Source organism: Anguilla anguilla, chromosome 14 (genome assembly GCF_013347855.1).
Source record: "Anguilla anguilla isolate fAngAng1 chromosome 14, fAngAng1.pri, whole genome shotgun sequence".
Lineage (NCBI taxonomy): Eukaryota > Metazoa > Chordata > Actinopteri > Anguilliformes > Anguillidae > Anguilla > Anguilla anguilla.
In genome coordinates, this window is record NC_049214.1 from 3413599 (window position 1) to 3438593 (window position 24995).

General features: G+C 44.4%; 2 protein-coding genes across 2 annotated transcripts; one reads left to right on the forward strand and one right to left on the reverse strand.

Moving 5' to 3' along the window:
* Nucleotides 1-751: 751 nt before the first annotated feature.
* Nucleotides 752-13815, reverse strand: reep5 (receptor accessory protein 5). The gene is made up of 5 exons (XM_035391739.1): nucleotides 13559-13815; nucleotides 13012-13105; nucleotides 3875-4013; nucleotides 1953-2121; nucleotides 752-1190 (listed from the first exon to the last, which is right to left on the reverse strand). The coding sequence occupies exons 1-5, from the start codon at nucleotides 13674-13676 to the stop codon at nucleotides 1141-1143; spliced, it is 570 nt and encodes a 189-aa protein (XP_035247630.1). The 5' UTR covers nucleotides 13677-13815; the 3' UTR covers nucleotides 752-1140.
* A 2777-nt stretch (nucleotides 13816-16592) lies between these two features.
* dcp2 (decapping mRNA 2) lies at nucleotides 16593-23846 on the forward strand. Its single transcript, XM_035389942.1, has 11 exons — nucleotides 16593-16924; nucleotides 17871-18022; nucleotides 19596-19723; nucleotides 20128-20226; nucleotides 20646-20798; nucleotides 20896-21008; nucleotides 21664-21771; nucleotides 21889-22015; nucleotides 22539-22646; nucleotides 23222-23273; nucleotides 23607-23846. The coding sequence occupies exons 1-11, from the start codon at nucleotides 16872-16874 to the stop codon at nucleotides 23762-23764; spliced, it is 1251 nt and encodes a 416-aa protein (XP_035245833.1). The 5' UTR covers nucleotides 16593-16871; the 3' UTR covers nucleotides 23765-23846.
* The last annotated feature ends 1149 nt before the right edge of the window (nucleotides 23847-24995 follow it).

The window sequence follows — 24995 nt, forward strand, 5'->3', positions numbered from 1 at the left end:
TTGAGCGAGCAGACAATACCTCCAATAAAATATTCAGACTCGACGAAACATGTAAAGACATTTTATACGCATTAATCCTCTACCAAACTATATTAGGGTTACTTATGAATATATGTCCTGATGGCACGCTCAGGGCTATTATAAGTCTGTTAGTGTGCCCTCTTGTGGTCACATCTGGAATCAATTCAAATGATCTTTGGTTAGACTGACTGTCATGGTTGTCACATTTAGTTTACATCAGTCTGAATGGGAGATGAAGCCTGTGGCAGGTCAAGGGTCAGTGAGTCTGTGTATTGTTGATATAGTGCATGTGCTTTTTTGCTGGTTGGTCAAGAGCCAGTGTACTGCCCCTCCCATGTCTGCCTTCATTTATGGTTGTCCTTTCAACAGATTGATTTATACTTGAATTTACTGAAACTAGATCACAAATGTCCAGCTCAGGTATGCAATTGCTGACTCCTGTGCCCAACGGCCGCTCGAAGGAGGCGCCAACTGACATCTGCACCCAGCAGCCAATCAAAGGAGGTGCCAACTGACATCTGTACCCAGCGGCCAATCAAAGGAGGTGCCAACTGACATCTGCACCCAGCGGCCAATCAAAGGACGTGCCAACTGACATCTGCACCCAGGAGCCAATCAAAGGAGGTGCCAACTGACATCTGTACCCAGCGGCCAATCAAAGATGTACGGTGAGTATTTTTGCACGAAGGGGGTAGACGATCATAACAAGAAGCAACTGGAGACGGAGAAATAACGGCAGGTTTTCTTTTATTGGGAGTGTCAGCAGAGCAGGGTGAACACATCACAAAGGCCTCGTTTAGCCGGTAGCTACACCACGTAAAGGTTCGAAAGGTTTTCAAAAGTAAGGTGGAGGTTCAGCCATAGGCACACTCTCTCTCTCTCTCTCTCTCTCTCTTTCTCTCTTTCTTTGCTGCTTCTTCATCGTTACGGCATACCGCTATACTTTTACCGGGAAAAACAGTGAGCAAGACCTAAGAACTACCCCTCCGGTTAGTTCACAATATAAACAATTAAAATAAAATAAAAAAATTCCAAGGCAACATTAATTTATTCAGACGCGTGACACAGTCCTCTTCAGAGATGGAGCCGTTTCGATGGGGCTTCAACCCCGGGGTCCTCTTAGGTGCTCTTCTTTTCCTCAAAAATGATGTTTGCTGTTGCTTTTTTGGCTGCGAAACGGAACACAGATTGGATTTTAATCCTTTTAAGTGCAAGATAAACACATGATTAGAATGTTCTTAACTGAAGACTCTTATGCTGATGTAACAATCACTGCTGATAATTGAAAGCGATGGAGCTCTAGAACACTGACTTAGAATTTAGAAAAAACAAAACGCACTCTTCAAAGTGTTAAGGATGCATTAGACGTGATAATCCTATCTACTCTGTCTTTATCCGGATGGAATGCTGTATCCACTGGCTTTAATTTAATTTAGGTTATAATGCCCAAATTCAACTAATCGCCATCTTGCTTCAACTATTTTCAATTTCCTCCCAAAGAGGAAACCTCTGGAAACCCAGCTGAATTATGGCTCTTCAGGAGCCAGGTTTTCCAAGTCCATTATCAGGCAGGCCGTTCGATTGCAGTCTAATGGCCGATGGAGGTGAAGCTAATGATTTCATAATCGTAAATAAAAGTTGATAAGATAATTTTTTATGAGGTCTTTTCTTTTTTAAATAAGGCTGTTAGATAATGCACCATATATAACCCTTTTGCGATGCCAGATCACAAATACGTGATTAGAATGTTCTTGGAATGATTGGAATAACTGAACATTCTAATGCTGATGTAACAATGGCTACTGGTAACTGACAGCAACAGAGTTCTAGAACACTGACTTTATAAAAAAAAAAAAACATTCCACAAAAAAACCTGCTCTTCACAGGGTGCACTAAGCACCGCTGGGCATATGTGTGTGTGCGATCCTTACCCTCCTCCCTGAACTTGTCACTGGCTTCCATGGCCTTATCCTTCAGGTCCTTCGCCACTCTGTCGATGCGAGCCTGGTGCTTCAGGAAGATGGGGCGGATGATCCGGTTGTAGATCACGACGGAACCGTTTGACGGAGTCGGGGCCATGCACCACACCAGAAAAGCGCACTGAAAACCACGAGGGGGAGGGGGTGGGGGGGTGGGACACACGCCAGGACTTTGTCAAAGGCGCATCTGAAACGCTTCATCCTCTTTACACGATGGTAAAAATTTGAAAACACACCTCAGAATGTTCAACTTTTAACTAGCCAAAAATACACAATAATTGCAAGAAGTTAAAACAATTTTTTAGCTCTGAATATTGGAGAGAAAAGATTTTGGGCCGACGTGCAAATGTAACCGCTCCTGCAAGCTGCAATATGGATGGGCGCTCTAAGCGAGGGCGGGGAAACCTGCAGAACTGGAGAACGGCCATTTGCTGACTGAGCTCCTCAGTGCTGGAGCAACTGGAGTCAGCCCACAATGAGGGCATGCCTAATCCTGCCACAGATCACAGCTCAGCACTGCGAGCAAATGCAGCTTTCGCAGTCGCAAAATGCAAATGCAGCTGCAAAAGCAGGGCCCTGCTTCACGAAGCTGGTTTACCAAGTAACCAGAATCACCTGGAACCCTCCCGAACCTGGAACACGGGCTGAGGTGAAAAGAGCTGTTCCGGGTTTTACTCAGAACAGTTACCCAGTTAACTCAGTAATCCGGCTAACTCAGTAATCCTGCTAACTCAGTAATCTGGCTAACTCAGTAATCCGGCTAACTCAGTAATCCTGCTAACTCAGTAATCCTGCTAACTCAGTAATCCGGCTAACTCAGTAATCCGGCTAACTCAGTAATCCGGCTAACTCAGTAATCCTGCTAACTCAGTAAACCAGCGAACTCAGTAATCCTGCTAACTCAGTAATCCAGCTAACTCAGTAATCCTGCTTTGTGAAACAGGGCCCTGTACTGTGAGCAAAACTGCATTCATGTCCACACTTCAGCATATTTTTAATACTAAAAATGCCAATAACGTAACACAAAGTGTCTCAGTACAGTTTCAAATATATTGCATCATTTATGCACATGCTAATATAATTACTAGCATAATTTAAAATCAATCCCAGCTTTTCTATGATTGACGTGACCAAATTGTGTTGTGCAAAATAAACAAGGCATATGTGCCTCAGAGTCAGAAATTTATTGGAGTTGATCTCAAGTGTAACAGATCAACACCCATAAATCTGCATCGTTTCAGTCCCAAAGACAAAAGCTGCAAATAGTTTGTCCCGGAATAAATTTTCACCATGTATTGACCAGCAGATGGCGATATTACAAGTATAAGTGTTTTTTTTTCTTTTTTTTTGGAGCACATGCATGAATTACTTGATGACTCAAAAGGCATAATTTTCAGCCATCTGTAGCCTGTAGCATTTTACATAACGCAACATTGTGCCAGAAATGCCTTTAAAAAATGCCAACGAGTCAGCATGCTGGTGCGCCCCTAGTTTAGACAAGGCCATACAGCAGGCCTTCAGCAGTTTTAACAAACAGACTAGGTTAACCGGAATATGACTCAGGTTTTTTTTACATTACATTACATTACATTACATTACAGGCATTTGGCAGACGCTCTTATCCAGAGCGACGTACAACAAAGTGTATAACCACAACCAGGAACAAGTGTGTCGAAAACCCTAGAGAGAAGGGTTTTTAACCCGGATATAGCCCGGCTAGTCGGCTAGAAAGCTTTCGACTGGTCTGGACGCAAAACTGCTGTTGGAAGATGTTAAACGGCTCAAACTGCTCTCCGCTGTCCAGCCACAGAACACCCCACAACATGGCCACAGACACACACACACACACACACACACACACACACACATGTTACCTTTATCATGTAGTAAAATGGGAACCAGGAGAGGAAGATGTCAGCGAAGAACTCTCCCACGCTGAACACCCCGAACACCACCCAGTAGGTCAGCCATTTTGTGTCATCGTCCTTGGTGGCACTCTCGATGGCTTTGATCCTGAAACACGGGGCGACACATCGGACTCAGACTTCCGGTACAATCCCAGAGGACAGCTGTACTGTACAGCATCAAGATCCATCCACCATCTTTACCCGCTTATCCTGGACAGGGTTGCAGGGGGGCGCGACACACACACTCATACCTATGGCCAATTTTAGAGTCTCCAGTTAGCCCAGCCTGCATGTCTTTGGACTGTGGGAGGAAACCGGAGTGCCCGGAGGAAACCCACGTTGACATAGGGGAGAACATTCAAACTCCACACGGAAAGGCACAGGCCGGAATTCGAACCCAGGACCGTGCTATACCCACTGCGCCACCGTGCCGCCCTCAAGATGAAATACAATAATCAAACACAAAAGAATCTCAAGACAAACATAGACACACACAGAAAACAAACCCCGTACCTCGTACAAACGCGCTTAGCGGGATTTGCTCATTATGATTTGTTTGGCAAACGAACGGCTGAGGGAGGGAACAATAGAACATTTGTGCCTGTAAATCTTAATCTCTGGCATCCTGAAGTGCAGGCCTGAGGGTAGAGGGACAGCCTCATGTAGCGAGGGACGGAAGGTCGCTGTCTGAAAGGAAAGCCTGGGCGTTTGACAGGGCCTGCCTGCCTGTCTGTCTGTCTGTCACACAGCTCAGAAAAAGCCTGAGCCTTTCACAGGGCCTGCCTGCCTGTCTGTCTGTCTGTCTGTCTGTCTGTCACACAGCTCAGAAAAAGCCTGAGCCTTTCACAAGGCCTGTCTGTCTGTCTGTCTGTCTGTCTGTAACAGCTCAGAAAAAGGCCTGAGTATTTCACAGGGCCTGTCTGCCTGCCTGTCTGTCTGTCTGTCACGCAGCTCAGAAAAGCATGTCTATTTTAACCCAGTAAACTCGCTGCGCTGGTCAATGTTACGGATGAGTACATTCCCGTGTCTGATTTGTATTAGCAATGACAGCTAATACACACACACACACACACACGCGCGCGCGCACACAGTGGCAGTCTTATAGTATACAGTGCACTCCACCAAGTGCATTCGTGAGTCAGTTACAACAACTTGTTTATTAATTGGTTCGCCAAAAGCAAAGAAAATTATTATTCCTTCTGATTATTCCACGTCAGCTTCTGGGGACCTACAGTGTATGGAGGTCCCCATAAGTTCACCCCCTGGAACTTGTTACACATTTTGTCCTGTCACACCTTAAAATATTAATGCACTGAAATACTTTTTCTTCTTCACAGAACAAGCACAACAAATTCAACACATTTACAATGAAAATATTTCTTTTTTATTCAACATTTTCTTCAATTGAAAGAGTGACAGAGGTGTTCACACTCCTGCCCCAGAATCAATAGGTGGCCATTTGGCAGAAACTACAGCTCTTAAGAGGGTCTTCTCGAGTGCCTCTATATGAGCTTCGGATGTTTACATTTTGGTATTTTAGGCCCATTCCCCCACGCCAAATTGTTCCAGCTCTGCCAAGTCAGATGGAGAGCTTCAATGGGCAGCTGTTCTCAGGCCATTCCACAGATTCTGCAGTGGGAGTTTAAGTCTGGTCTCTGGCTGGGCCATGTTTGCTTTCTAAGCTGTTTCTTTGCTTTCTTTTCCACGTACTTTCCAGGTCACCATGTCCCATTGGCACACGAATCTTCGCCCCCAAAACACAGACATTTTGCGGCCTGAATCGGGTTCTCCTCTAAGGATTCGTCCATCTTGCTCCTTGATGGCAACAAGCTTCTCGGTCCCACTCGCAGATGAGCAACCATAGCAACGCACGCTGCTGCAGCCGCCAGGTGTGACGGCGGGGACGGTGTTACCCGAGCGATGAGGTGCGTTTGTTTTCGCACAAACACGGCGCTTCGCCTTCAGGCCAAAGAGCTCGGCTTTACCCTCCTCACACCATGAAATGTTCTTCCAGGGCTCACCGTGTGTCACGTGACCTCTGGCAAACTCCAGACACGACGTAATGTTGGCCTGTCTCAGGAGTGGCTGCCGCCCGCCCAGCCACTCTCCCAGTGTGGCCAAGTCTGTGATGGGGTGGGCAGTGTAGTATAATGGGTAAGGAGTTCGTCTTTTAACCCAAAGGTCACAGGTTCGATTCCCTGCTAGGACACAGCCGTTGTACCCTTGAGCACAAGGTACTTATCCCGCATTGCTTCAGTATATATATCCAGCTGTATAAATGGATACAATGTAAATGCTATGTAAAATGTTGTGTAAGAGCGTCTGTTAAATGCCTGTAATGCAATGTAATGATGTGCCGAAGATACTGATCTCTGGACAGTTTCTCTCATTTCTGACAGGGCGGCAGCGTAGCATTCTGAGTAAGGAACTGACCTAGAAACCAAAAGGTCAGAGGTTCAATTCCCAGGTGCTTAACCTGCATAATGTCATGCAATTTCAGGCAACGGGCTCTGCGCCTGTCAGCGTAGCTGGCCTCCTGGGCACTGCTTTGGCTCTACTCTACTACTCTACTACTCTGCCTGATCTTCTTTACATTACATCACAGGCATTTAGCAGGCCGCTCTTATCCACTGCGACTTACACAACTTTTAACCATCATGGTGTCTGGGGCGCGATTAACGGTTAATGTTCAAGGTTTCACTGATTATATTTATAACCCTCGCTAGCTTGTTGCCTCCTAACAACTTCATCTTGAAGTTTCATGGGTCAGTTCCTCGATTTTCATGACAATCTGACTGAGTTTGCTCGCTCTCGAGAAAGCGGACTGGAGTACACCTAGTCCAATGGAAGTAAATCAATTCTGATTTGAGAGCTATTCTTGTAAAAAAAAAACAAAAAAAACGTAGGCCTACACACAATTTATTTATTAAGTTGTTCATTGCGGCAATGTGTACCTTGATTGTCGTGAATTACTGCTCAGTCACGGATTGCATCAAAAAAAAAAATGCAGACTGAGGTTGATTTGCCTTTGGGCTTCACTTCAACAGTGCGACTGCATTAGTCACACATAGGGTACATGTCGAAAGAACACAGGGAAATCCTCTAAGGCTTGTTGCCAAATGCAGTTAATTTAACTTGCAATGCTCAAGTTGTGGCACGCGCGGGTGGCATTTGGGCTAGCAAGTACCAAAAAAGTTGACATAAATTTGTCCGAGAAGTCAAAACGATTCGCCTGAGCAGGAAGTTGGGCTGTACACAGTAATTCTAAAAAGCACGACAGAGCGAGGTTCCTACATTACGACTGAACTGTCCAAATTAAGATATGACAGTTAGCATTATACAGTGCTGAGCCATTTCCCTATAGTTCCCTATGCCTGAAAATGGACATCACACCAAAATGCAATATATTTGGGCACAGCTCAAGTTCTTAGCAGAACACGGCAAAAGGGGTTTAAAATAATCCACCGGTTTGAGGGTGCCCTGCGATGTACTGGCAAACTGTCCAGGGTGTACTCCTGCCTCTCGCCCAATGCGTGCTGGGAGAGGCTCCAGCACCCCCCCACGACCCTGACCAGGAATAAGCGGGTACAGAGGGTCAGACAACGGGAAAATGAATACCATACACTGGCACAACACACAGACAGGGCGGTTAAATGAACACATATCCAGCGCCAAATCGTTCAAAGAAGTTGCTGAGGAACCAATGCATGCACGACCAACACAACACACATGAAAACGGCCTTGTTTTTTACCCTGTTCAGCCTGTTTTGCAAAACACATGTGCTATTTGTATATTTCACTTTAATGAAAATTTTTTGCAAATGTGAGATTCTATTACATACTGTCGAACACAATTGCCTACTGTGCACCAGACCTGGATCAAATACGTAGCCTATTTGTTTTGGATTTAAATACTTTCCTACGCTTTACTGATCTTGTCTGGTGTATTGGAACCAATTAGCTAAATGCTCTCAAAAATGCAAACCCTGCCTTCTGGTCATATTGGCAGGCTCAATTACACCAGACAAGATCAATAGAACACAGAAAAGTTTTTGAATCCAAAACAAATACACATTTGACCCAGGTCTGCTGTGCACACACTGATTACAGATATTCCTGCTATTTTAATAATATCAAAATAAAGCATACACAAAAGTGTGCTTCTTTCAGTTACACAAAAAACCCAGGGAGAGCATTGCAAATGTTAATTCTGAACACTGCTAATTATTTAATTATGTGTTCTCTCTGTGGGCAGTTGAAACTGACAAAACAACTGAGAGTAACCTTTCTATTTCTTCCCTCTCAATTGCCATGGCAACCATGCTCTGTTCATTTGCACTCTAGCAGTAAACAGACAACAGTTGGTTGAGCTGAGGCAGAACTGACAGCTTGGTGCGCTGCTGGTAGCTCTGCGGCCATTTTCTCCTACAGTTGGGGGAGGCGGTGAAGGGTAGAGCTGAAGCCTCAGTAAAGCACTGTGGTAATTTGCTCTTCCTGTGTGTGTCTGTGCATGTTTGTGTGTGTGTCTGTGTGTGACTTTATCAGTCTGTGTGTGGGTGTGTGTGTGTGTTTGTGCATGTCTGTGTGTGATTGTGTCAGTCTGTGTGTGTGTATATCTGTGTGTGTGTATGCTTGTATGTGTATATGTGTGTGTGTGTGTGTGTGTGTGTATGTGTATATGTATGTGTGTGTGCGTGTGTGTGTGTTTAGGTCTGTGTGTGTATATGTGCGTGTGTGTGTGTGTGTGTGTATGCTTGTGCGTGCGTGTGTATATGTGTGTATATGTGTGTGTGTGTATCCTAGGTCGGTTTCATTGGTCAAACCACTTTAAAAATATTTAAAGTGCATGCCTTTTTATGCTAAAAGGTCTGTCTGGGTTGCCCTTTTTATAGACAGGAAGATATCTAAAAAAACAATTGTGAAATTAATTGTTTCATTTTGTTTCATTAGTCTCATTCGATTAAACAAACAAAAAAAGAAAACCGCTGGAACACATAAACTCTGTTTGACTCAAATACGATTGTGTGCACGTCTGTATTTGTTTTGGTGTATGATGCTTTCTTGGCCTGAGGGGCTTACTACTACAGCGTTAGCGAGCTAACTTAAGCTTTAACCCCGAGGTTTTCCATTTCACACAGCTGACTGACTGTTAATCAGGGTATATCACCATGGTAACCTATGCTCCACGGCTAACCTGGTCCACAGCAGGTTAACTGCTCATTCTAGAGCTCCTAAACCTTAAACCACTTGACACAGGATGTTTAAAATATTGCCCGAAGCAATCACAGCAAAGTTTATTCATAAACTCAAAACTGATGGGACTCAGGCCATTGTCCCGTAATTAAGTGAAGTAGACATGGACGCGTAGGGCTCTAGAAGCTTGCATATGCACTGCATTGCCTCCTGAGAATCTATATCTTTTTATCATATGCAGTATCCTCGGAGAACGCAAGTTGTCACATTAGAAATGAACTGCAGGACATTTAGTGAGTGTAGGTTTATTTGTTAGTAGTGGTAATGTACATAAGGTATTAACTATAACACATTTACACCGTTTGCAATTTCAAACCCATGTCCCCGACTTTGCTGGCGGCAATGGCAATGTTACTTTTTGACATTATGATTTTTTTTAATGTTCTTCATTTTCCATCCATGTCAGTCTTTTTTCCCCTCGGGTGAAAAATGTGCTGCTCGAGTACACTCCGTGCTGTACTGCTATAGGCTCATTTTTGCACATCACAGCGCCAGGGAACGCACATGCACAGCGCCAGATTAACAAAGCCCCTGTTGACTGAGCAAGCTGATGACCACCTTTGTGATGCCTGTTAAGCCCGATTGCGGTAACTAGTTTTTTTCGCATGGCGCTCAGGAACTGCCGCCGTGGGCTATGCATGACAAATTGTGGTCACTCACTCACTCACTTACGGACGACCTGCGGGACGCATGCGCAGGTGGTGCTCCGTTTACTTGGACGCATGTGCAGGTGCATCTCCCAAAATCACCACTTCGAACGGCACGAGATTTTTAAACACAGCTTTATCGCCCAACGTTACTTTAGCTAAACCTAAGATGTTAGCGTTTCGCCTACTTTAGTTAACCTACTTAGCGCGTACCACCGATACAGATGTATGGACACACGGAGGACAACAAGTAACGTTACAGAGGTGTGGACATGCCATAGCTAGCTAGCTATATAGTTAGCCACGTTTCACTCATGACACTTTGTACAGGTGCGCCGTGGGTCTGCGCGGTTTCGTGCTTGCAGTGAAGCCAGCTAACGCAAAGGAACCCTGGATATGTTAAGCTTCCATTGCAGTATCCCCCCCAGGCCTCCCTAAACAAAAGAATCTTTTTTATGACTAATATTGGGTGCATTTACATGCATGCTACTATTTCGGTCTTACTCCGATTATGGCGATACTCTGATTATTGCACAGTGTAGAGAACGTTTGTTCCTTTAGATCTAGAGCATAAAACCACGTGTGTAGGTCAAATGTGATCAAACAAGTAGAAAATATGTGGAAAAACCCGCTCGCTGGCGTAAGACGAAACGTTTGCCGTTTGATTGCTATCTTGAGCATTATGGACTTTATGATAAGTTAAATTTCTGGGTTTCATTCCATCCACCCAAGCTCGAGCACAAAAGTTTGATTGATTATTTAGTGCCTGAGAAGAATATGCAGAGCCTGAATGGTGAGACAGCTGAACACCTCCAGCTCATGGTCACTGGCATTCATTAAGGCTAATCATTAATCTAATAATGCAGTTATAGGTCTTTGAATGGAGCAAAAACCAGAAACATTTCTGGCACTTCAGAACCAGGGCTACCAACCGTCCCACTACATTGACACGGATATGAACTGACAGGCTAAATTATATTGGGACAGAGCACCTGTCGTTAAATTGCAGTGACTTATGGGCTAAGAAGCTGTCTTGAATGCAACATTTATGAATGCTGACACTTGAAAGCTGTGCCACACGGCCATAGAAAGGAAAGGAAGTGCTGAATTATTTAGCCCGGACACAGCACTTAAAAGCGGACATTTTGTTTGACACAGCGCAGCAGTATGGATCCGTCAGGAGCCTTTCTAAAATGAGACCGTAAGTAAAAGTGCCAGAGATCGGTGGCGCGAGACACGTGGAGTCAACCGCGTGGAGAAGCCGTGGCAACTGCTGACACGAATGAGTCACTCGAGTTCCTGTGGTTTTGAATGGTTGCGAAAACGCACTTTTATCTCACATCAAGCAGACTCACTCGAAAGAAAAAGCTTCAAAACGAGGGGCCACACCGGGACACATTTAAAAAAACAAAAAAAAAACGTTCATACGCATTTTAAACTTAAAAGTTCCGAAGAACAATCCTAGCACAGCACGGCAAAACCATTGTGGTTTAAGAAATTTATTTTACAGATACACATGGCGTTGGGGAAAAGGTCTAGGCCTGTAAACAGGCTTCAGTAAATCACCCCTTATAGCAACACGTTCCCCTAGAAACTGAGTCGTGCTGATTGACAGGTGGAACTTACCATCAGGTCCCTTGGTAGAGACACACAAAAAATAAATAACACCATTTTTCCCACATATGAAAATATTGTACTTTATTGATGATAGAATGGAATCAAAATAACAGGTTTTTATTAACAAATCATTATTTTCTTTCCCTAAAAAGTATGTTTCAAAATTGCTGGCACCCCTGTGATTATTATGTGGCTCAGCCTCCTCCGGCAAGAATGACAGCACAGAGCATTTTCCTATACTTAATAAGAAGGTTGCGTATTTGGAGGAACCATTTCTCCATACATTTCATGATCCTTGTTAGTAGACTACTTAAGGGCTGCCCTCTTAAATTCAGGCCACATGTTTTCGGTCCGCGAGTCAAGAGTGCAAACATTTCTGCATTTAAATGTTCAGAACAATGAAAGGAGTGTGTGACATCACTAGCAGGTAACGCATCGCGCACAATAGTATCCAAAACTGAGCGGCACATTTAAATGAACGGTAAATCACTGAACCTAAACTCATTAGCAAGGTAGTGCAATGCCCAGACGCAAACGTAGCCTAAACTAATAGCCAAGTTGCATATCAGGAAAAACCGGAGAAGCACCGCGCTCTTTGTTGACACTGATTAACAGTGTAGGAATTCCGGTATCACAATTAACGCACCTGATAAATACATTCCCAGGTAGCCCAAAAATTCTTCACCTATCCTTCACCTATTTTAAGATGCTGCTTCACTAAATTGCGCTGCACATGAATCCATTTGCGAGATTTACAAATGTAGGCCTACGCAGCGGTCCTTCAATTCTTCGAATCTATGGGGTTTCAACCTTTTTTGATCCAGGGACCACCCAAAGCTCAAAGGCATCCAGAGGACCCCATCATAAATTTTGAAAGGCTTATATTTTTAAAAAGGGTTTATATTTGGATATATTTCCCCAAATCTATGTACAGACATTGTGTATCAAGTCTGGTCAGGGACCCCCAGTACCTTCGCGGACCCACTGTTGAAAACCCAGGCTCGAATCCAATTCACGGCACTTTATAACATCGTTTCTCGCTCAGTATTTAGTTTGACGCCACGATATTTTAAGTTTAAAATGTGACGGTAATAATACTCTGGATATATCTCTCCAATCTATCCCAAATACATGTGATATAATGCATTGTCTGTCTGAATAGGCTACATCACTCGCGTCTCATATAATTTTGGCTGGAATGATTACTTCATAACTGTATGTTCAATTCTGCGTGCACATGAATCCTGGTATTAGACGGTAGCCTACTAAAAAAAACTGACATGCGCACATACGTAGCACACAATATTTGTTGCAGCATGAACAACACCCTCCATAAACAAAGCAGAAACCCGAGAGATTTCAAGAGCACACATTATTCTGTGTGTACAATGGGTGTTTCCCCGTCGAAGCAGAACCGAATAGCCTACTCTTCCCACTTTCAAGCGCGAGTGGACGAAGAAAGGGAGACTTCCCGAATGCTCGCGGTTATAATTACTGGCCGTAGAGCAGGGTTGCAGTGATCGTTTTACAGCGCTTGAACATGTTAAATGTAAAAATAAATTATGCATTTCGGGGAGGAGAACTCACGAGATGTATGCAGGGTAGCCGAATGCTATGAGGTTACACAGAAGAGAAGCCCCGTAGCCAATGACGAGGTAAATCGCAACAAAGGCGATGATAGCTGAAAAACACAAGAGAAGCACTTTAGGTACCTTTGAATGCTAGCTACGCTAAAAAAAAAAAAAAAACATTTCATATGACCTGCCAACGGCACAACCTTGAGTTTAGAACAGAACAGTGTGGAAATTCGCCTATTACTTCGTATCTTTCGTTAAAAAAAAATCTGGTCACAAGGCAGTCAACTGATGGCGCACATGCACTTTACATTTTAAGGTACGCAATTAATCTTAATCAAGATCAGAATTTACACAAAGGCATCAGGAAAATTTTATTTAAAAAATACACCGCCTGGTGACTGTCTACTGAACAGAAACGTAAAGACTTCCCAGTTAAATAAAGGACGAGAACCGATGTATGTGAGCTACTGTTGTCTTTCACAGTGGATTTCTCTTGCTAATGAAAAGAAGCCCCATTGCCTTTCCCTGCATGATGTGTAACTGTGGTTTTGACTTACCGACTGCAATGTACGTCCTATTTACTCCAGTTTTAGCCTCGATCTTCGCTAACAAATCCGTCATAAGATTTTTCTCATGAAGGAACTTGTCGAACCGTTCTTTTAGTCCGTGTGCCATGATTTCTATTCCTGTAAGTTAGATCTCGCTATTATGCTATTCAACTGAACTGCGACACCCATTAACGGCAATACAAGCTTTTGCTGTACAGCTTTTTTTACAGCACACCAGTGACCGCACCGTCAGAGGCAGGCTAACCGAGACGTCACAACGAATTTCTGCAGCCACACCCTTGTGCAGTGGCTGTATGGCAGTGCCAAATCTAACGTGCCACTGTAACCCTGCTTGTTCTAGGTTTGTTTTCTTACAGTTTGTTGTTTTAAATAACATAAAAAGCAAAAGTAAAATGCAATTGTATGGTGAAAGCGACACGAAACCATTCTGTGTTGCTCAGATTATATTTTTACAGTTCTATCCGTTCGCATTTTAAAGTGTAGGGATTTTACATTTGTTTTCACAAAACAAACAGCATAGTATTTTAACGGAACTGAAAGCTAACGGAAACAGATCCATTCGCTGTCAGTCTTCCCACAGGCCTGCTTGGGAGTTTCCACTGTCTTCAGCGATGTCACAGTGTTCTGAGAAATAAAAGAAGATAAACCCAACATTGTTCCCTTCTGTTTTGGAAAGTTTTCATGAAAGACCAGGAGCGTCGCTTTTTATTGCTTTCTTAGTTCATGGTGCTATTTAGATATGATAGCCCATCAAGCATTCATTTTGGACAGAGGCGGTGTGCAAATGGGTTCTCAAATTAAAAAAAAAAAACTTCTGTTGAACTTGAGGATGTGTAGGTCTATGTGATTGTGTGTGGGAGTGTCTGTAATTAGGCAAAAAAACCATCAGCCTTTCATTTCAAGTTTACTGTACTGAATGCTATTTGCGAGTGAAGGGCTATAATTTCCGGCTGATCCATGGGTACTGGTACTGTGATCATAACAGCTTGAAAAATTAAATGTAGGCTACATGCCTGATTCATTTGCTAATTGAGAGTTTGTGAAAAATAGAATCAATGCAGTTTTAACGCTATTTGGCCACACACGATTACAGTGTAAAAATAATAATGAAAAACTATTAAACACAATTCACTGAAATATGAATTACTGAAGGGTAACCAATGTGCGTAATGATCCATAATATGTAAGATAGAAATGAGGGTGATAGGAGAAATGGTTAGCCTATAATAAAACCTGCTCGCTATAATTAAACTGACTTCGTGGGTGAACTTCTGCTATTGGCTGATCACAGCTTCATTTTCAGTAAGGCCTGGAACCCTAGCAAACAATGCATTACTGAATATAACTGTATGCGATGAATATTTGGCTAATGTTTTGGGGGCAGAGACGAACTGCACAGATCTTTGGTAAAAAATCTAGTCCTTATGGAGCTTAGGTTTTGTAAAAGTTAAAGGCCTGCGTCGCCAAAACAGATCGCAGAGGTATGCGCAATCTTCCTCTCTCTCTGCCTGCCATGACTACGCACGCCTGCGAGGCGGGGATTCTGTGCAACAACAGGACAAGGAATTCCAAATGACGAACGCGACAGTTCTTTGAATGCCGCGGAACATTCACTAAATTAATATCTTTAACTGCGCTCAGAACTTATTCGCAAGACGAATGAGGGAAAAACCGCAAAGTGCGTAGCTAGGGATTTATGCCGTCTTCAACAACTTCCTCTTTCACAACCAGACTTGTTGGTAATGGCTACATTTGGTGCAATGTCATTGGTACACGCTTGATGACGTTTGTTTTACATGCCAGAACACTCGTTTTTTGTGTTCGACCTGCAGAACTAATGGTTCGACTGTACAACTAAATCAGAATTTATACAGTTTGGTGGATTCGATTTTGTTCACGAATTGAGCGGAAAATGAAGCTCCGTGAAACCAGCAACAATAAGCCACTATATGTCTTCAGTCTTGGCCTTCTGGGTTGAATGTCCTACCATTACCTGCCAAAATAAAAGCATGCTCCTGCTATAGTTCTAGACAACAACCAAATTACTGAGTTTGAGCAATTAAATGAAGCGAGTTAACACTCCTCTACAAATAAAAAAAATTGGAAAATGACTTTATATTCCTTGGCAGTGATACTACCATACAGACCAATCATCAGACCCCCTGGATCCACCACCATGCTTAATGATTGGCAGCAGACATTGTGGGTTGAACATTTCCTTTGTCTTTCTCCAAACATTATAAAGATTAAGATTAACAAGGCACTGCATTGAAAGTCTGGGTTTTCTGGGACAGAAGTGGAAAAAAGTCTAATTTTATGCAGAAGGAAAAATTATACTAGTTGTCCTTTCCAGCTTTTCTTCTCATATGTGTCTTTTTCTATGAACAAGTAAACACTAAGCATCTGTAAAGAATGGCAAAGGAGACTATTATACAACTATCCACAATTAATCACAAAATTTAAATCTTGCCTTTCACTCAATTTCACTTAATCTGTTTTTGACTTTCATTTTTTAAGCCTACATCACTACAATTTAATTGTTGCAGTATGTAGTGATGCATATGGAAATGCTGCCCCGCCAAGGCGTAACCTTCCATCCCAATATAATTGCTGGTAATATAATGTCGCCTTTTATGTGTAGGCCTAGTTCACATTGCTTAGAAAGAAAAAGATTTACTACTCGGCACTGTAAAAATGTCTGCTGAATGTCTATGGTTCTACTGGGTTCTACGCACCGAAAACAGCATATGGCAACATTGCCGTCAAACACTACTTGTGCTTAATTAGTGACATTTGATGTAAATTACTGAGGAGGGGGAATGCAATAATTTCCCGACAAGAAGGCACCATTGACCTCTTCCTGAGGAATGCCTGAATTTCAGGTGAGAAAGCTGCCCTGCTCAGACTAGTGTTCTTACTGAGAAGAAACAACTAAGAAATAACCTACTGAAATAAGTCATAACTTTTATTGTGAAATGTATCCCTCTAGTGGTTACCTGGAAGTAGTTTTCTTATTGTGGTTAGCTTCACGCTCCTACAGTTAGCTTGCAGCAGCAGGTCACTGCTGAAAAAAGTTGCGTTTTGTTAGCTATGAGATTACTCTCATCGGTATGATTGCGCGGTGGTGTGTATTAGCCCTGCCTACACTCTCGGAGTTCAACTAGTGCAGTCAGCAGAATCTTCAAATGCATTTCTTTTTTTCTAACTTTATTCATGGGACGTTTGAAAAATCGGTTATAGCACGCTAGTTTGTTTTTCCCTCTCAATAGTTTCGCGAATTCGGGATGTTCTCATCCTCATCATGGAGACAAAACGAGGGGAGATTCCCACCGGTGTATTGGACGACCTCTGCAGGTATTGGACTGGCTGTCTTACTAAACTAGACATGTAGTTAATAACTGGCTAATGCACTCCGGGTAAACAAAGCAACAAGCAGTGGCTAATGTTAGCTTTGTTAGATGTTGTTAAACTGGCCAGCTAAGTGATTAGCTGGCAAGCTAGCTAACAAACATTGCTAGGCTACTAGCAGCTATATAACGAACGTTAGCCAGCTATATTCAAAACACTGTTAGCCAGTTTGCTACTTGAGTAGTTTGGTAACTTGGCTAACTGTCCAGAGATCCAACTTGATAGCAGTTAATTTGGAAAAGGCTGTATTTCACAGGATTTTACTTACGATAATACATTCAGACCCAATGTTTTCTAATTGCTAGGCGCGCTGCGCAAAATATATGATTTGATAGCTAACGATTGTACAAACAGGGTATGATTTGTCTTTGTAACAAGCTAGCTAGTAGCCAGCTAAGTGAAAGGGAACTGTTGTTGAAGGAGATTGCTGTTAATGTAAGTCTGATTTAAAAGGTTGCGGTTATATATCGCATTCGTATCATGATGTGTAAGGTATAACGATTGTAAGAAGTACCTAGTCTAATACATTTTTAATAAGCGTAGAATATTTCAGTTCTTTTCAAATTGTATTAAGTTCTCCACGACGTATTTAATTGTATTTCCTTTTTCCACGCTACTGTGCTAACTCGTCTCTGTCAGACAATTACCACTGAGAGCTCGTTTTTCCAGTTGCTTCAGACTATGTTAATGGCGTCAATTAAATTTACACATGACATCGAATTGCGACGCATTTGATAGCTAATATCGTGTATTTTTGGTGTAATTGAAACCGTCATTACAGACGGTTCTCCGCATATCCACGGCAAGAGATGGACCTATGTTTGGCAAATGAGAATGCTTGCTGACCCAAGTCAAAACAACGTTATTTAGACTTTCTTTTCCTCTTCCTTAGCCGATTCATTCTCCACATTCCCAGTGAAGAGAGGGACAATGCCATCAGAGTTTGCTTCCAGATTGAACTTGCCCACTGGTTTTACCTGGACTTCAGTATGGAAAATTCACCAGGATTACCTCAGTGTGGGATAAGAGATTTTGCCAAAGCTGATATCCTTTTTATGCTCGACGCAATGCAGTGCATGCATGGCTTGTAATCAAGATCTAGTTGCGGTACGCACGTCGACTTTTTTATGTTTCTTTTCAGGAGAAAATTAAACCGAAAGTGATGCGCCAGGAAATAAAGGAATCGATACTGTCAGGCAGTTTTAATATTTTCATGGTGGCAGTTCAGATATGCAGATCTCGGCATGGTAATGTGTGAGCAGGCAAAATAACTTGCAAATGGGTGACCTGCGGTTCAGGAAGTAGTAAGAGAATGTTTAGTGAAAGGGAAGTGCTTGTGACTGGTATATTTGTATCAGTATTCTGAAACAAGTCTGAGTTGCTGCCGGTAGCAGTGATTGAAACTGCACTGCTACTGAATAGCATGTCGATCCACTTCCGGTTTTTCATACAAGAAAGTGCACGTTCTCATGGTTTCCTTACCTGCGTCTAGTGCAGGGGTGCACAACTCCAGTCCTGGAGGGCTGGACTGCGTTCTGGTTATTATTACAACTGATTACCATAGATACAGTTTTCTGACGGCTCTACAAACTACACTGCTTCACTCCTGTACTTGAGCATAGCACAAATCTCTCAGCCTGCGGCTGTAGCTGGTGCTTATAGGCATGTCAGATCAAGATATGATTGGGCTAATTAAATAAATGTTGGCAAATGTTCACACAAAATCCTGAACTGGATTGGCCTTTGTTGTGCACCCCTGGTCTAGTGAAATCTGGAAAGCTGCTCTGTATTAGGAATGCAGCATCCGTCCACACCGGTGGCTGGCGGAGGAAGGTGTGGAGTTGGGAATAGGGAGGACCCGTTGGGTGGCATAGATGATTCTGATTGGTCAGACAGCCTTTCCAGGAAGGTGTTGCACGCGTCCAGATGGGGGACAGCATTAGGGCCTGCGTCCGAGGTCTTCACGGTTCTAAAAAGATATGCCCAACTCAAATTGTACCCACAGATTTTGTACCCGAGATCCAACATGCAAAAATTCATTTTTAAACGATGTGATACCAGAATCCTAACAGACTCACTGACCACAGACCCACATGATTACCTGACCTGTTCCTGCACAGATTCCCTGAGGTCTAGAACCGGTCTGGCCCAAGTGAGAGATGCAGCCTGTGCAGAAATGATTTAATGCTTAACGTGAGTAGGCCTAACTTAAAGGCATACTATGGGGCGACATAGCTCAGGAGGTAAGAGCGGTTGTCTGGCAGTCGGATGGTTGCCGGTTCGATCCCCCACCCTGGGCATGTCAAAGTGTCCTTGAGCAAGACACCTAACCCCTAATTTCTCCCAATGAGGTGATTTGTACCTTGCATAGCAGCCTTTTCACCGTTGGTGTGTGTGTGTGTGTGTGTGTGTGTGTGTGTGAATGGGTGAATGAGAGGCATCAATTGCAAAGTGCTATGGATAAAAGCGCTATATAAATGCAGTCCGTTTACTATGCAGGATCTTTTTAAAGTCTTGTGTTTACAATCAAAGACATCTCCTCCTGCCTGACCTGCTGTCCCTTCCCTCAGCTGCATGCATTTCCAGTAGAGATCATACGGTCCTTAACACGAGCCACTGTTCAATCATTGTCCTTTTCTGTTGCCGCATGGAGAGGATGTTCAGAAGGTTCTTGAGCAATGGAAAGAATACAAAATGGGTGTCCCCACATATGGTGCAATTATTCTTGATGAAACTCTTGACAATGTGAGTAGACAACCTGCTTTTTTAAACTTTTTTATTTAATTCTTTTTATACCTGAATAACTATATATTTATTTGCTCCTTTGTTTTATTTTTTAATGCTTACTTTGATTGTTTATATTTGTTCTACTGTATGTACTTTGGGCTATGCCGGTTGTATGAATGGTGCATTATAAATGTAGTATTTTTGGTTGTTATACGTAAATATTATAAATCAAGTATTTTCAGATGTATTTGACCCAGGTCTGGCATTCAGTGGTTAAGTTCTCTGCAGTCAGTTCCAGAGTGCCGGTATTGTTTATTGCGTGTTTATGGTTTATAATGGGGACACCGCACTAGCTGCTGCAGTAGCAAACAGTTAGTCTTCATGTTTAATCTGACCTGTGTGCCGCCTGACCCCCCCCTCAGGCGCTGCTGGTGCAGGGGTACCTGGCCAAGTCCGGCTGGGGCTTCCCCAAGGGGAAGGTGAACGAGGACGAGGCCCCCCACGACTGCGCCGTGCGGGAGGTGAGCCCCCCCCACACCCCCCCCCGCCAAACACGCTCCACCCCCCTCCCACTGGGGTGTGATTCCGCTTCATTTGAAATGTTAAATGTGTGGGGGGATGTGTGCAAAAACACGACTCCTGTTTGTAGGGAGATTTAGGAGAAGGAGAGGGAGAGAGAAAAAGAGAAGGGGGGGAATGAGAGAAGGGGACAGAGAGAGTTTGAGAGAGTGTGTGTGAGAGAGAGTCCCTCCTTGAGTAACACATTGGCTCTACTGATTGGCTCAAGGGTTTATGACTGACAGACTCCATTTTGTCTTTTCTTTCTCATTTCCTTCTGTCTGCAGAACAGTTGTTCTGTACAGTGTACTGACTTACAGCGCATTAAAAACTTACTGAGGTCCTTTTTGATTTTTGTTTCTTCATGTTTTCTTTCTCGTAGGTCCTGGAAGAGACGGGTTTCGATATCCGGGACCGCATCTGCAAAGACACGTACATCGAGCAGAAAATCACTGATCAGCTGGCCCGCTTGTACATAATCCCTGGAGTTCCGCGGGACACCAAGTTCAACCCCAAAACGAGAAAGGAAATCAGGGTATTCCCCTCGGCCCTTCTGCTCCGAATCGTGTTCCTCAGCGTCGTGGAGTCGAACCGACCGTTTCTCTAATCCCGCTTCTCGCTCCGCGTTACAGAACATAGAGTGGTTCCCCGTGGAGAAGCTCCCGTGTCACAGGAATGACCTGACGCCCAAGTCGAAGCTCGGGCTGGCGCCCAACAAATTCTTCATGGCCATTCCGTTCATGAGGTTTGTACCCTTTAACAAAGCTTCAGTGTCGTTCAGAGTTTTCTTTTATTTTTATTTTACCTAAAATACATTTGTTACATTTGTTATGAACTGATTTTTGAACACTGGTGTATTTAAAGACATAGAAAGATACTCAAAACAATAATATTTGGAGTTAAATTTTCTTATTAGAGATTAAAAGTGATGTGGTAATGCATTTGGAAACCAGCCCAGTACTGTCTGCGTTTCAAGCTCCCAAGTCAAATTCATCACCGATTTTGAAATTGAAAGGGTGTTTGAGTGGCACAGTGCTGACCGGTAATCACACTGGCCTATGCAGGCACATTGGAGCAACTGCGTCACACATACAATCCGTGGTACGCTGACGTTGTGGAAAACTCTTACATGTGTATAATGCAGAGCCTGTGTAGTAGCGTAGCATTCTGGATAACCCAGACGCATTGCTAGGCTAAGTTAAACAACGGCAACCTGAATGAATGTATATTAGTACCTGGTGCCGAATATAAAATTTTATGTCAGTCAAAGTGTAATTGCTGCTTCGAATTTGAATTAGGAGTACGTGTTTCATTGTTTACGGGTTAATACGATCTCCTGTGTGCTGAACTCAGTGGCAGGCGGTAAACGCCTTGGTGACGTTTTGCGTTTCCGCCGGCAGGCCGCTCCGGGAGTGGATCGCCAAGCGCAAGGGAGAGTCGTCGGAGAGCGACGAGGACGCCGCGTCCAACGGGAGCACTCCGTGCAAGCCGCTGATGGACAAGATCCGGTGAGGCATTCAGCGGGAAGGAGTCACCCCCCCCCCCACCCCGCGGCGTCTTCCGTACCGCGGCGTCTCCCGTACCGCTGCGTCGCGTCCTGATCTTCCCGTGTTTTTTTTTCGCAGGCCCAGACCCCGGCGAAACCAGGTGCTGGCCGAGTCCTCTCCAGGGGACGCCTGGCCGAAACAGAAACAGCAGAAGCCGATCGGCCAGACCGGCCAGTACGACCTCGCGGACGTCCTGAAAGTGAAGGTAAGGACCCTGCGGCTTGTGTCCTTACAGCTGCCAGGACTGAGTGGAGCGGCATTCAGAAGCTGTGCTTAGGCTGATTTCTACATTGACTGGCACGATTGGTTTTTAAACCCTTAATAAGTATTATTCCTGTGACTGATGCATAAAAGTGATCTTCACGGCTACCTTTCTAGCTACGCAAACCCTGCTATGTTATCCCGTCGTACTTGTGCTTACTGTGTAAATGAGCAAAGTTATGTTTTCTGTTCCCTTGAGAAAATGTCTATCCAGTTCAAGTCAATTGAATTTGTATGGATGTTTTCACAGAGACAGTGTCACTAAGATGTTTGACAAAAACAGGAAATAGGACAAATTAGGCAGGACTGAGCCTGAACCTACCCCACCCCCCCCCCCCCCCCCTTGTTAGCAGACATTTAACGGAGAATCGATTGGAGCAAACCGACAGGGGTTTGGTCTAGCTTGAAAATGGAAAATGGAGTGAGAAACGGGCGTGGCTGAGTGACGTGCTCTGTGTCGTGTGCAGAATCACAGCTTGAAGGGGAACGGGAAGAAGCACCAGGACCCCCCCAGTCTGAAAAAGAGGACAAACGGGGTGCCGAACGCCCAGCTGGGGAAGCTCCACCTGGGAGCGGTGAGTGAAAACGCTGTAGGTTTTCACTCCAACCCTAACAAAGCACAGCTCATTCAACAGCTACAGCAGGGCTGCCCAACCACGTTCCTGGAGATCTACTCTCCTGTAGGTTTTCTCTGCAACCCTAACAAACCACAGCTCATTCTACAGCTAAAGTAGGACTGCCCAACCCTGCTCCTGGAGATCTACCATCCTGTAGGTTTTCACACCAACCCTAACAAAGCACACCTCATTCAACAGCTAGAGCAGGGCTGCCCAACCCTGCTCCTGGAGATACACCATCCAGACGGTTTACATTGCAGCCATAGTTTGGCACATAAACGCTTGATCCGGCTAATTAGCAGCTCAGCGAGATCTCTAGCTGTTGAGCGAGGTGCACTTTGTTAGGGTTGGAGTGAAAACCTACAGGACGGTAGATCTGAGGAACAGGTTTGGGAACCCCTGCTTTTACCGAATCACTTTGTACAATTGATTTAAAAGCCATTTATCTGAGGTGTTTCTTTCTCATCCTTTGGCACTTTTAACTGTTAATTGTGGCAGTCTGTCACTTTACCGTCGTGTTCCTGTTCCTTCAGAAAGACGACAAGAGACTTCAGCCTCGCCGGCTTCAGGACAACTTTGAAACGGGTGAGTTCGCGACCGAGATGGACAGACATCACTGGTGGGTGTTGAATATCAGAAGGGTCTGAGTGGTCAAGATTACAAATGGGTCCGGTTTCCATTGGAACGACCCCAATTAAGGCCTTGAGAACCGGGTGTGTGGCGTCTTTACCCAAACATCGACTTCAAATAGCTGTGCACGCATAAAGACACCAACATCCAGCATGCACTTGGGCCTTCCGGGACTGGAGGTTGACACCCGTTGATGAATCGGAGTCTGATTGTGATTGGGAAATGGCGATTGGCTGACAATTGGGGGCAAAAGGCGGGAAACTAACGGCGGATGTTTGACCTCCGCAGACGCGGCGTGCGACATGAGCAGCTCCAACGACGAGCTGCCCGCCCGGCAGGCGGACTGCAACGGCGACTGCAACGGCGACTCGCTCACCTCCAGGTCGTTCCTCAGCTTCAAGTTCGACCGGGAGGCCATCATGAGGTCCTGCTTTGACTCGTGTTAAACGCCAGCCGTGGATCTGCAGGGAAAGAAGCTCAAGGCTTTTTTATTTCCTCTCTCCTCTGTCTGTCTCAGGAGTGGGCGGGGGGGGGGGGGGGGGGGGGGGGGGGAATGTTGGGGTGTCTGAGGGGGCGGGGGCGGGACGGCGGGGCGGGGTGGGGTGGGCGGGGTGGTTACGGGGTCGGGTGGAGGCACCAGAAGCCTACGGCCGTGTGTCGAAGTTTACACGTTTGGAGAAAGGGAACGGCTGACCTGTCAGCTTTTGTAAGTTCACTGACTTGCCCGTCTTGCCTTTTATCGGTAGCTGGTCCGTTCGGAGAGTTTTAACTGAAAGCCGGGGACTACGGTGGCCTGATGGGTTCAGCTTCATCCTCTGGCAGTCCTTGCTTGCTGTGTGCTTCGTCTCTAGCTTATGGTAACAAAGTTGAGGAAGTGCTGACTTATTCGGATTTCTTTCTGTGACCTGTTTTTTGTCGGACTTGGTGCGGCGACCCTCACGAAGCACACTGTGTTTTTTCGGCAATAAGGCCTGGCGTCCTTCAAGTTGTCACTCAGAAGTTTGGAACGGGGCGCGGCAAGGTTGGATGGGTCAGGCAGAGGCCCGTGTTTCACGGGTAGCATGGTTAAATGAGGCATGAGGTCTTTTTTTGTGTGTGTGTGTGTGTGTGTTAGATCCACACACACACGAAGGTGCTCCATGGTCTGGCCTGTGGAAGCTCTTATAGAGGTTTGGCGTTCTGGCTATCGTAGATATCTACACGCTTGTAGTGTATATGTAGCACAGCGCTTTCAAAGAGTGACCAAGGTTTTTTTTTTTTCTTTCCCCCCCCCCCCCCCCCTCATTGCTTTGAAATATGTAAGACAGTCAGTGTCTGTTCGGATAAAGCAGAGTTTCTGCTGCTGTGTTCCATAGTCGTAACTTTTGATGAAACACCAAGAAGCCCCGCACCTTGACTATATGACTGTACCCAAAACGCTGCCACGTTTGAGGATTCTTTGTAATGTACCGCAGAAAGAAAAGATTAGTATTGGTATTTGGGTCATATCTGTGGCTATAATAATTTGGTCTGTTCTTCAACGTAATATAACTGGCTTTAAAAAACTGAAACAAGGGTAGTGTTCTCCAACCAAATTCCTAAAATAAATCTTACAAGTTATCAAGTTTCAAAGTATTTTCGCTCAGAATCACATCGTGATTTTGAACTTGGTCTAAAACGGTATGGAAATGCAAATAT